The 12,775-nt window shown below is 32.2% G+C and overlaps 1 protein-coding gene across 1 annotated transcript; it reads left to right on the top strand.

The window, feature by feature from the left end:
• The first annotated feature begins 4,794 nt into the window (after window positions 1-4,794).
• Window positions 4,795-11,494, top strand: LOC129909354 (homeotic protein empty spiracles). The gene is made up of 4 exons (XM_055986440.1): window positions 4,795-4,873; window positions 4,947-5,733; window positions 10,437-10,677; window positions 10,753-11,494. Exons 1-4 carry the CDS (start codon window positions 4,795-4,797, stop codon window positions 11,113-11,115), a joined length of 1,470 nt encoding a protein of 489 aa, XP_055842415.1. The 3' UTR covers window positions 11,116-11,494.
• Window positions 11,495-12,775: the final 1,281 nt, after the last annotated feature.

Here is a 12,775-nt window from a genome sequence, read left to right as displayed (position 1 = left end):
CTAAGGCTGTATTAATCAAAATAACGTGATTAATTACGAAATTTCAACAGAAATGAGTTTCTGATTTTGAAAAGACAAAGACCAAGTTGTTGAACGTCCTACGAAAACGGGAGAAAACAGACCTTATCGCACACGATTTTTTAAAAAGCCCCTTAAAATTCGTAAATTTTTTTTTTTTTTTTTGGTTTTCAAAAGTCAAATATTCTTTTCTGAAATTTTTTTATTTCGACTAAAATTTTTCCACAACACTTATAAGTTGCCCCAATATTACCTTCCTTAATCATGGGTAAATATGAAAGTAAAATACCCTTCACTTTTGTCTGCATTCATTTTTAAATTTTCTTCAAACTTCACTAATGAGATGTCTGATGTTTTGTCTACGAAATCTGTCTGTCCAGTTTTTTCTATCCAAAAGAACATACTCGTACTGTTGTACAAAATTCTATTGGAATAATGAGTACCATTCCTTTACGTATCATCAAGAACCCGAACCAACTCTAATGGTTTGTTTATATTTTGTTTTTCTACAAACATATCGTGAAGAAGGAACCATTGAATCGTGCTTAAGTATGTTATTTCGAAAAACCTTCCTCCAAACCCACCTTAACTATGAGGCGAAGGATAAACATGAATGTAATAAAATTTTCAAATTATTTAAATTGTTTGTGATTTTATTTTGATTTTGAAAAATCGAAACCTAACTAGCAATTAAGAAAGACAAAAGGGATGAAAATACCCTTTCTATGGGTTAAGCACTACGAAAACGGGTATTTGTCAAGGGATTCTAGAATTTATGACTATATGACAAGAATTGGGAATGGTTGATTAGTTACGAGGGGATAGACTGGCAGCAAAAGAAAAAGTTAACAACAAACCATATTTGTATTTGAAATTACGAAAATACCCGAATTATGTATTTCGACAGTAAGGGTGGTGGTATAAAACTATGGAACTGCCAGTCGACCGTACAATTCGTCTAAACGACTTAAATATTTATTCAATTAATAATCCCAAATTGTTGCGAATAGTTTTTTGAGGGTTGAGAGGACGGACGAGGATAAGGACGAGCATGAAAATATTATTGCTCACTTATCAGATGAATTAACACGATACAATCAAAAAAGGGACACAAGCATTTCTAAAAGCTTAGGGTTATTTACTGCCAGTTGCAACTCTGATGTGCGTATAAGGTTGTTTTATTTTTATTGTTTGGGTGAACCTGCTGTGTCGATGCTGATGTATTGTTTGCACTCATTGTGGCTGATTGACGATTGTGCTCGGTTGAACTGGTGCAGTTATAAGTTCTAAGCGATAGATATAACTTAGTGGTAGTGTCAAATGCGGGGTGTAATTGTTGCAACATATGTGATGTTTTTTCACTGTTTATTGTTGCAAATTGTGGATATTTTCTAAGTGATTTAGCTTTAACGTTGCCAATTAAGAGCAGATTGCTTTTAATATAGAGGGTGGCCAGCAAAAATTACGACTATCAAATAATTTCAACTCGTTTACAATTTTGATTTACTAATACAAATCGGATAGATAACAAAGTACAGTAATTGCATCGATTTTTTTTATTTTAATAGATAATAATAATTTTTTTATAATTTTAGTTTTATGTTTTTTTTCAACAAGAAACAAATATCTTAATAGATTCAAGGACTAATGGTTAATTAATTTTTTATAGAGTGGAATTTCAAAAACTCCATTTTCAAATTTTTTTTTGCAAATTTTGCCAACTCTTATGTATGCAATGTTTGAATAATGTTACATACCTACTAAAAATTTCGTAAGTGGTTTAATTTCCTTGTAAAAACAATCAGAAAACTATTTAAATTTACAAGGAAATTAAAACACGTATGAAAATTTTTAATATGCAACATTATTAAAAGATTACATATAAACGTGTTGATAAAAGTTACTAAAAATGCATTTCCTTTTCGAATTTTTGTGATTCAAAAATGTATTTTTCATAATATCTTGGAATGAAATATTACTAAGGATCTTCTTCTTCCTTTTTCTCGGCGCTGTTATGATCTCGATGTCGAGGGGATCATAACTATCCCACGTAACTGCTTCACACTAGTGATCCGCCTGTGGGGTTCGCCGGGTTGACCTCAGAAATCGGCGGCAAGCCTCCCGGTTTTGTATTGTTCCATTTCTAAGGCCAACTGAATGCTGGTGGTTTTGCATTTGCTTGTACCAGGAGTTTTTAGGCCTACCTTTCTTTCTATTTCGTTCATTCGAAATAGAATGAAATATTACTAAGGATAATTATTAGATTTTAGTATAATTGTGTGAAATTAGAACAAATTCGATCAATTTTCACTTGCAATCACTTGCAATCAAGTGACTTTTTAAAACTATGCAGATTTCTTCTTCTTTATAATCTAATGCTCCATGAGACACTTCAAGTTTAGTCTGAACACAAAACAGGCCCCATAGTTCGGACAATTGAAAAAAGCTTTTATGTTTTACCAATTTTCTAAGAAACTAATTGATACGTTTTTATTCCCAAAAAAAAATCGTTCCTTAAATGCTTTTTGAAACCCACGGAGTTATTTTTGAGTAAAATACACGTTTACAAAATCATCAGTTTACAAGATTTTGAAACTCCTCTGGAAAGTCTCCAAAGCACTAGAAACAAAACCGTATTGAACCTCAAGTTTCTGATTGACAGAAAAGAGTCAAAAAGTAATAAATTAAATCAACTTTAACTACTCACAAGACTTTCACAGGCATAAACACACAATTTGACAAAAAAAAAAAAAATATTATGTAACTATACTTTTCTGAGGACTTAAGTAAATTAGTTTTGTTGAATAACTGCATACTTCGAAATGATAAATTCCAGTTTGTTCAAACAAATTCGAAAAAATTCGAACATTCGGGTGCAAAATAAAAAGATTATATTCGCTTAAGTTCAAATTGGGTAAGAATTTTATATGAAATATCCGTATTTTTTATTAAGATAAAATCGTTAAATTAATAATAATGTGTAGATGGAGAAAATTGGCGAATCAATAACTCTCGCAATGGATGAACGTTTAAAAAACACCAAATTAGTTTTGGGGGTGTTATGACATTAGTTCATCCCGTTTTGTAACAGTGCGATCTAAGAGTGTTAGATCGTAATATACGAAAACGATCAATGGCATCTGTTTTGACAGTTTTGTCTCTAACTAATCAGCAAGAAAAGCTAAGTTGGAGTATCGCAACTTATCTTACATAAGATCGTTTTTGAAAACGATGATTTGACCCAAAGGTCTTTAACGCAGAACTACAAGTACTTACAATTACATGTCAACTTATAGTTCGTTCTATGCTAATTTTAAAAATTTTACTTGCAAGGTATAAGTATTTATCTTCTTGTAGTTTGATAAAAGTACCTCAGGTTATTGGCGGTACATTTTTTTCTTTTTAGTCGCTTAAATAGGCAAAAAGGAGTACCATTTTTTCCGTTTTGATATAAGATCTTCATGCTAAATGAAATGCTCATGATAACAATAAAATTACCAGTGTAAAATGATCAATGTACTTAAATACCTATTAAAAAAAACAATCTTTAAAATGGTTTAGTTGTCTATTTCTACGTATAGTTGTTTACTCTATATCGATTACATTATTCTTAAACGTTTACGAAACCATAAAATTCAACACATCATTTTTCTTACTACTCATAAAGGTATCCTATTATTCTATGGAATCGATATTGAAAAATCTGTTGAAAATCACATATAAAAAGGTTGTTTACCTCATTCTAGTCTTAATCTGCTCTTAGGAACATTTCCCCCCAACCAATTTAGTACCAAATAAAAATAAAAACAAAAATCCAAACGAAATAAAAATCTTCAAATCGTAGACATTACGACAAATTGATTACCACTTAGCATCCCGTAAAATTGTATTACCAGAAAATTTGCATTTTTTTTACCCTGAAACACAATTACACTCACATTAAGCTCATCCATATTAAAAAAAAAAAGAACAACACAGTAAAGACACAATACATACATATTACATTAATTTATACATGTAGCAGGCATCATGAAGGAAGTAAAGTAAAAAAAAAAAAACTAAAGAAAAGTTCAAACAATCAAACAAATGGACAATAATGAGATGGACTTTGTGCATTTCTCTTTTCAAGACAAAATAACACATGAATATTACACAAATATATTAGTGTCAACAATAAAACCGTTATACTTTATCCTTACCAAAAGCCACCCTCAACCTTTCCAACCCACCCACCATCATAGCCGCATCGCAAAAGAAGATTCATGATAACCAGAGAGAAGAGAGAAATGAAACTTTACGCCATTTAAAGTCAAATTTTCACCCTCAGCCTCTTGGCTTCCACGGTTTAGTATACTTAGTATACCAAAGAGAGTCAGAGAATGCAAAACGAACCCTTAAAAAGGCTCTCTCTCACCCAAAACAACTGAGGGAAGGTTGACATTTCCGTATAAAGTACGAGAATGCCGATGACAATGACAGCGAGGGTGGTAGGTCGAGTTCGAGTTCACCGTCGTATTCACCCGATAATCGCCAATTATCCCTGCCACCACTTTATCGTAATATTTGTAGTCCCGATCCCAGAGAGTAGAGCACCACTTAAATATCTCGTTTGACGAGATTTCCTCAATACCACTCCATCCAAATACAATTTGCCACACCCACTTTTGATATCCAATCTTCATTTTAAATTGCACCACATAGCCACGCCTTTTTCGACCGACTATAGTGGTTTCTCTCTTGCGAAACCGTTGTTGATGTGTGCAATGACAGTTACGTATGACTCCATCTTATCTCAAACGAGAGAGAGCGAGAGGTGGTGGCCAACAAACCAACTGGTTTCGCTATGAGTGTAGTGGTTAACCCATAACTACCCATGCGTGCGACAATATAATGTGAGATGTGAAATATTATTGTGTGGATATATGCAGCATTAGAACTTGAAGTTTATCACAGTTCGGAACGCGCCGTTAACGGTAACACACGTCTATGCCGAAATTCGTCAAGTGACAGTAGAACAAAAGCAGTGACAGTGCAAAATAGAATCATCCATAATAACAGTGAAATCAATATGTCAAGTGTACAAGTGCAACAGCAGCACATATCTCGGTTTTTAACCAACAACAATAACCATTCGAGTCCTCTGAAACAGGAATATCAAAGTGATAATAATACAAGTGCGTCGCTATCGCCTCCGCGTACAATTAATTCACCACAATCGGCGAATTCACCACAGAGTAATTACACACTTAGCCCCTTGCCGGTGGATAATAATCAACCACTGCCGCTTATTCAACAACAATCACAACAACAACAACAACTTCGGCCATCACAACAACTTCCTCTTCCCGCATCAATGATTGGGGGAGTATTGCCCCCACCGCCTTTGGTACCATTACCGCCGGAAGCATGCGAATCATCGGGTTATGACAGTTATAGCCATCATCAAGGATACATGAATCGCATGACAGCACCATTTACACAAACTTCACCGCCGCCGCCAGTTGCAAGTGTAAAAAAGTCATTTTGTATTGATGCACTTTTGGCGAAAAATCAAAGTGATGCAGAGAATGGAGGAAAGGATCCAAGGATGATGATGCTACCAACGAGAGGACATGGAGATTTACCAGTAGCACCAATAAGCGAGCAAGAAGCTCTAAGACGGATACACGAAAGTCGAGATCAGTATGGAACACCAAGTCCCGACGGAATGTCAAGGTGAGACTGAAAGAGAATTTATTTGTGAAAAAAGTTGACAGAAAATGTCGCCAAAATGAACCGCTTTTATGTAGTGATTTTAAAATATATGGTGGAATTTGAAAAGTTGACCAAAAGTTGGTCAAAAATGTGCAAGAACATTATCAAATATTTTAATGTAAAAGTATTTGGAGCGAAGTTCAACTCTTTAACTCTTTAACCATTTAACTCTTAAAAAATGGTTAGTCAACTCAAGTAAGCTTTTATTTAATTTTCTAACTTTTTTCTACCCCTTCGTTTGGACCTTCCATACTAAACTACTGTGGCGTTGACTCAATATTAAAATCCAGAAATTAAAACAAATTAGATATATTTCCGTAGCCCATTTTTGAAACAAAACTGATACTTTTTCAGTCTTAAATCAATGTTATCTTGATTTTGAAAACTGACATGAGTATCTACTTGGCCACCCTTAAGAAATTGCTTGAGCGAAAGATCTTCCCAAAAGAAAAGAGTGTAAAGAACAATAAATACGCGGGTTTAAAGGATTTTTATTTATTTTTAGGAATAACTTTCACTCACCCAACTTGGTGTCTCAACTAAAAATATGTTGAATCGCCAGACAAGTCCCTATTGTAACAGTTTTCATAGCCGACCTCCTTTTAATATACCAAATAAATGTATTCTGCAAAGATTTGTCAAAAAATGAATTTTAATTTAAAAACCGTTTATTTTATTAAGAGAAAGCCATAAATTTTAGAGCATTCCTTTTGTATTGGAACATTTTTTCTCAGTAACCAATGCGGTGTGGTTTATATATTTTGTTCAAAACCACTAGCTTTCGGTTTGAACGAAACATTTCTCCATCCAAAAAACTGTTTATAATAATATCTTTTATCATATCAGAAATGCTCTGACAATTCCGATTTGTTTTGTTGGGCGCCATTTCGCTACCAAGTATAAAAGAGCGTACTTACCATAAATGGGTTTTTTTTTTTGTAGAGAGGCGTTAAAGGGTATGTTTTGATTTCGTTTTAAACAATGGATGGAGAAATTTAAAAAAGTGGTTTTCTTCATGCTGTCCGTTCGTTCGGTCTGTGATACCTTACGTGCATGAATTTTCTTCAATTTGGTTAATTTCCGAGACTCATTTTATATTATTCTCTTTTATATGAAGAAATCGGATAATGAATACTTCCCTTGTAAAAATTGACGAATTTTTTTGGGTAAACGAGTCTCGTTAAAGACTGAACCGATTTTACTCAAAACATATAGACATGAATTTCTTATCATTTTGACTATAATATGTTTTCCTGCTAAACAAAAATGTTTCGATAGAAAATTAAAAATATAATTTTCCCCTCTCGATTTTTTATCAATTTTCTTCTGATAACAAAGCCAAAAGCTTTGATTTCTTATAATTGGCCAAAATAAAAATAAATAAGAAAATGTTACCTAGTCGCGAATTTAATCATTCTATCCGATTTATTTTCAATCGACGCTTTCGACACGCTTTCATCAATCTTTCATTGCTTCTCTTAAGTCCATATGTAGATAATTCACCAAACTTGTTGATCTTATGTGAACAAAATCAGAACTTTATTTTTCAGTGCATGTTCCTATTTACAAAAAAAAAAAAAACATCGGAGGCAATTGTTTAGAACTACAAAAGGCTTAACTTCTATAATATGTTGCATTTATTCAAAGAAAAAGAACACTTTTGTTTATTTCTGTAAAAAGTTAGGTATTTTTCAAAAAGGTTGGAGCCATTGGGAGCGGTACGATTGATCGCAAACTAAAATCTCTTATAATGAAATCTCGCATTTTTTAAAATTTCACGCAAAACAAAATTTCGCATTTTTAAAATCTTACATAAGAAAATCTCGCATTTTCAAAATCCCGCAAACCAAAATTTCGCATTTTTAGAAAATATCTCGCTTCTGCATAAAATTCTCGCTATAACAAAATCTCGCACCACAAAAACCTCGCATTGTAAAACTCGACAAACTCGATTGAATTAAGTCCTTTTAATCCTTAATCCAGTTGATCTTGAACACTATGAAATAGAAGTCTAATATGCATACAACAAACTTTTACCTTTTCTATCTTTTTCTCATAATTAAACAACAAAAACAAAACAATAAATTCCCAGGAAAGTCATTTAATTGAAAAATAAATTACTTCAATAGTTAACAAACAAAAAGTAAAGATAATATACATAATTCCATACAAAAACAATAATTTTAAGATAGCGAGAGGTTTTGAGCTATGCTTCGCAAGAAATCAATTTTTGACAGTTGAAGTCGTTGTTTGTATGTATTTTTTAAAGATGTATTGCGAAAAACGGTTTTATTCCTTCGTTTAGCATTTCTATTGGATCTCGATTGCTGCAGCTTAAATTTTCCATATAACTAAACTCTCGACAATAAAGGAGAATGGGCATTTTGGACGTTGAGCGGCCATCAATAAAATTGGTATCAAATGAAAGAATTATAACCCAGGAAAAACTTTTACTATGGACGTTTCACTATGTGCGTTAAGAATGCAAGATAATGCAGTATTAGTATTGTTTATGCATTGTTCAATGTATGAAGGAAAAACTGATTTATATTTTTATATGGAACATAAAATATGATGCTCTGTCATTTTCCCTGAACATGAAGACATTAATCTTGAAAATCCGACCAATAGAACTCATAATATAAGATTTTTAAGACAACTACTTCAGGTTCGAAAAATTTCAAACAATTCAAAGTAACAAAAAATTGAACAACGTAACTCTAAAAATAGGCTGGAAATTGTTGTTTTAAAATGCTTATAGTTTGGGTTCTAGTGGTTGGATATTCAAGATAAAGGTCTTCAGACTCTGGGAAAATGACAGAAAATAATATTTTCACTTAAAATACATATTTGAGTTATAAAATTGAGACATATATAAAGTGTTTAATGCAAAAATGCATTTTATCCGTTATTGAAATACGTCACAGGGATAAAACTTCTGCACAATATATGTAAACCTTAATTACATCAAAAAATAGCAATTTCATTCCTGGCCGCGTAACGTCCACGTTTCATACAAACTTGCCCATTCTCCTTTAGATTACAGCTGTAGAGAAAGTGATGCCAACTTACTGACTGCTTAAAAATGTAAATAACGGCATCTTTTTAGATGTAGCAAAATACAATTTTGTTTTTCTCGCTCTTAGAATCAACAGTTATGTTTTTTGTTGATAGGTATAATACAATGATTACAATTTCAAGTAGTAAGCAAGTAGATAGGTAAATGCATAGGTAATATCAGACAGACAGCATTGAAATAAAATATTTATTAATTCGCGCGCGCGAATTAATAAATATTTTATTTCAATAAGAGATTTTAAATTGCGAGATTTTAGTTTGCGAGATTTTAATGTTGCGAGCTTTCGTTAAGCGAGATTTTGTAATTGCGAGATTTCGATATAAGAGATTTCATAATGCGAGATTTTAAGATGCGAGATTTTAAAAACGAGATTTTAAAATGCGGTCAATCGTACCCAACCCGGAGCCATTTTTTGGCTTTGTTGTTCTTTGGAATTGAGATTAGAGTTTTATTTTTGGAGTTAAGATACTTCTGAGGTGTTCAAGACAATAGTGGTTAAAATTCACATTAAATCAATAAAAATAAGTTTGTGGAATTCAATAAAAGATAATGCATATTAGCAGTTGAACTTCTCACTACAATTATTAAAGCGGAAATGCTCTTTATCATTTTGAAAGACTCATATCAGCAAAGAAAATAGATAACCTATACCGCTAAACAAAAGTATGATAGTAATGTTTTTTGGTCTTTATAAGCTGTACCTTTGTTAACAATTTTAGTTTGTAAAACAAAAAGGATTTTATAGCCCAAAAACTTTTTTTGCAAAGAACTCTCAAATCTTCATAACTAATGCATTTTTTGTTTTTAATGCTTCAACCTTTATTTTCATATTTAGTTTTATCATTTCGGTACAGGTAGAAGGATTTAATGAATCGAATTAAAGTTTGCAGAGTTATTCCAAGAACAATAATTTTAAAATTCTGTTCAATACGAAAAAGACTAAAAAACAATAAAGGCTGAGGTTTGGAATATGTTGCATGTACCTTTATTTTTGGTCCTTAAAAGAATAAGTATCAAGACCATTATGGAATGGTCTAGCGTCTTTATTACGATTGCGTAATTGTGCGTCTGTAGGTTGTTGTAAATGGGGTAATTTTCGGTTTGAACCGCTCAAAGAAATCGAGCATAAACGGTGACTTCAATCGGTGTTGGTGCGTTCGAAATGTAACTATGTAAACTTGTGGTGAATGGTTTACACAGATAGTTCAGAACCTTTTAAACCATTTTTTAGTTTTTGTATTTTTTTTTTTTGTAAGGAATATTGTTTGATTACCACAAAAAAGTTCGATTTTACTTTTTGATGAAAAGCATTCGATTGCTTCTGATTTGAATTGCTATTATAATAAAACTGTCGGAAGATGCCTGACATTTTTTATTTTTAATGTACCTTATGACAACCTGAAGGATTAGAGTCTGAAATTAAAACATATAAAAAGCTCCAAAAGAGTAGCCCTAAATTTTGAAAATATCTACTATCTACACTTTTTTTATTTACCGCACACGTTGGGATGACAATATTCAACTTATAAAACTTAAAAACAAATATTAGCAGCTTAACTTATAGTATTTTTTTTTGTTATTACAGATCAGAATCTCCAACCTCATCACACCGTTCCAGCCCTCCAATCAGTCCAGGCTGCGAAGATCAACATCACATAAGCATGCGAATGGATTTTCATGATGAATTCAAAAAACCAATACCCCCACACAGCCCAATAAGACCACAAGACTTTCCCCTCTATGCCGGTGGACATCCCTACCAATTGTTAGCTCAAGGAGGATCGGCATTTCATCGACCTTTGGATCCATCTGGTAAGCCCATTCCGGTGAGTTGCAACGAAGATAGAGTGAAGCAATTTCATATGACTGACGATTGGCAATCCTCTCTTCTCAACTTGCAGCTCCCCATGGGTCATAGTTTTGTGCAATCTCACCTGCCATTTGAATTCCTTGCCCGTGCCGGTATGCTGCATCATAGGATACCCGAATTAGCAGCATATCCACATCATGCAATTTTGGGTAAAACAAGAAGACCACGAACGGCATTCACATCCCAACAGCTGCTCGAGCTGGAAAAACAATTTAAACAAAATAAATATCTCTCAAGACCGAAACGTTTTGAAGTTGCCAGTGGTTTAATGTTGTCTGAGACACAGGTTAAAATTTGGTTCCAAAATCGTCGAATGAAATGGAAACGTTCAAAAAAAGCCCAACAAGAAGCTAAAGAACGTTCAAAGGCTTCATCGAATAACATTGCTAGTTAGTTCGGTTTCGCGAAATAAAAACTGTTATCGGGAATAGCTTTTACAAGTATAACCGTAAATCTAGTCAGACTTTTCAGTCACATTACGCTCGTGACAACAGAAACAAGATAAATATTTTTAATTTCAGTTAAAGTTCATTGCGAATTTATTTTGAGACAAAAATAATAATTTATTTGAGTTGTGAATAATTCGCATAATAAATTATTATAATTTATGTTGAAGTCATTTTTTTTTTTTTATTCCATTTTATGTTTATTGTTCTGTTTTAGAGAATTGAATGTAGGTACCTTAAAAAATAATTATTGTAAATACTTTAAACGAATTATGTATATGTATGATTAAGATACCCGCTATGTGTGATACGTGAGTAATAATAAAATTTAAGTAATAAATAAAATTGTAAATATTTAAATAAGATTGCAAAAACAAAATTTAAATAAAGAAAATTTTAAAATAATTAAAACTTCAAATCTATTTTGCTTTTCTTCAAAAAACAACAACGGAAACATCAAAACTAATGATAGGAATCGAAGTATGTTCAAAGTTCCAAAAACTGGTGCAAACCTGTACTCAGAACATTTAGCATTAAAAGTTTTTGTGCATTTCAAGATTAAGACTACTATCAGAAATATTATTTCGAACAAAAGAGCATATTTTCGTTGCTAAATTAAGTTATATCTTTTATTCCTACATTCGCTGCAGGCTTTTATACTTATGGTGACCATCCGTGCTCGTTAAGAGAAGACAGTACTATTGAAAGCGACATTCTCCAAGATTTTTCGAATCGCCCCACGATATTTCAAATATCCAGTCATACAACGACCATCTCTCAGCGAGTGCCACACTCAAATCTTGCAGTGTGCGATAAATTGCTGAATTAAACAGAATGTGCTAAAGTTAGCATTCCATATCCCGACAGGAGTCATGGTTGCCATGTGTTAAGAATTGTTTTTTTTTACCTTATTTCTATATGAGTTTGAAAATAAATTAAACGCACAAATGTAATGTGGTTCATGAACAATGAAATAGGGTTGCCTTCACAAAACTGAATACTTGATAGGGCTGCTATATTTTAAATCAAACTAAATTCTGCACGTCAATTATTGTTGGAATGTGTTGTTTTGTTATGGAAGGCGGCATCTGAGAACGGTTATCAAATGAATCTCACATGACAATTTTAGAGGAATATTTAATTGTTTCATACTTTTTAGAGCTTGATTTAATAAAAGTCGAATTTTAGTTTGAATTTTTAAAAATTATTTGGGGGCGATAATCTCGTGAAGTTATTCCGAGAGAAGTTATTGTATGAGAAATTTTTAACTTCTACGTAATTTTTTTTTCTTTCGAAATAAATCATCTATTTTTAAAATGTTTGTTGATTTTGGTTGGAAAATAGTTAGTTTAAAAGATCACATTAAAAATTTCACGTTAAAAATTGTTTTTAATTTTATTTCGGTTTTGGAAATTATTAGCTGTTTTCGTAGTTTTTGCTTTTACGTTTTATTTTATTCTTTTTAAAGTACAGCACCTATCACACATTTTTTGATGCAGTTTTTGCAAATATTGAACTAAAAAATGTGTGTATAAATCAAAAATTTTAATACTTTAACAAAATTTTTAGTTTTTATTTGAAATTTTTGCCGTTTTTATACGTTTAAAT

This window comes from Episyrphus balteatus, chromosome 2 (genome assembly GCF_945859705.1).
Source record: "Episyrphus balteatus chromosome 2, idEpiBalt1.1, whole genome shotgun sequence".
In the NCBI taxonomy this organism is placed as follows: Eukaryota; Metazoa; Arthropoda; class Insecta; order Diptera; family Syrphidae; genus Episyrphus; species Episyrphus balteatus.
The sequence above is the reverse complement of the archived record's forward strand: the minus strand, read 5'-3'. Positions and strand labels throughout refer to the sequence as shown.

What these genes read in the sequence shown, in the direction of transcription:
- LOC129909354 (XM_055986440.1), top strand. Translation starts at nt 4,795, where the DNA reads ATGACTCCATCTTATCTCAAACGAGAGAGAGCGAGAGGTGGTGGCCAA. An exon ending in AGTCCCGACGGAATGTCAAG is followed by an intron (nt 5,734 to 10,436) that starts GTGAGACTGAAA and finishes TTGTTATTACAG; the next exon opens with ATCAGAATCTCCAACCTCAT. An exon ending in CATCTGGTAAGCCCATTCCG is followed by an intron (nt 10,678 to 10,752) that starts GTGAGTTGCAAC and finishes CTCAACTTGCAG; the next exon opens with CTCCCCATGGGTCATAGTTT.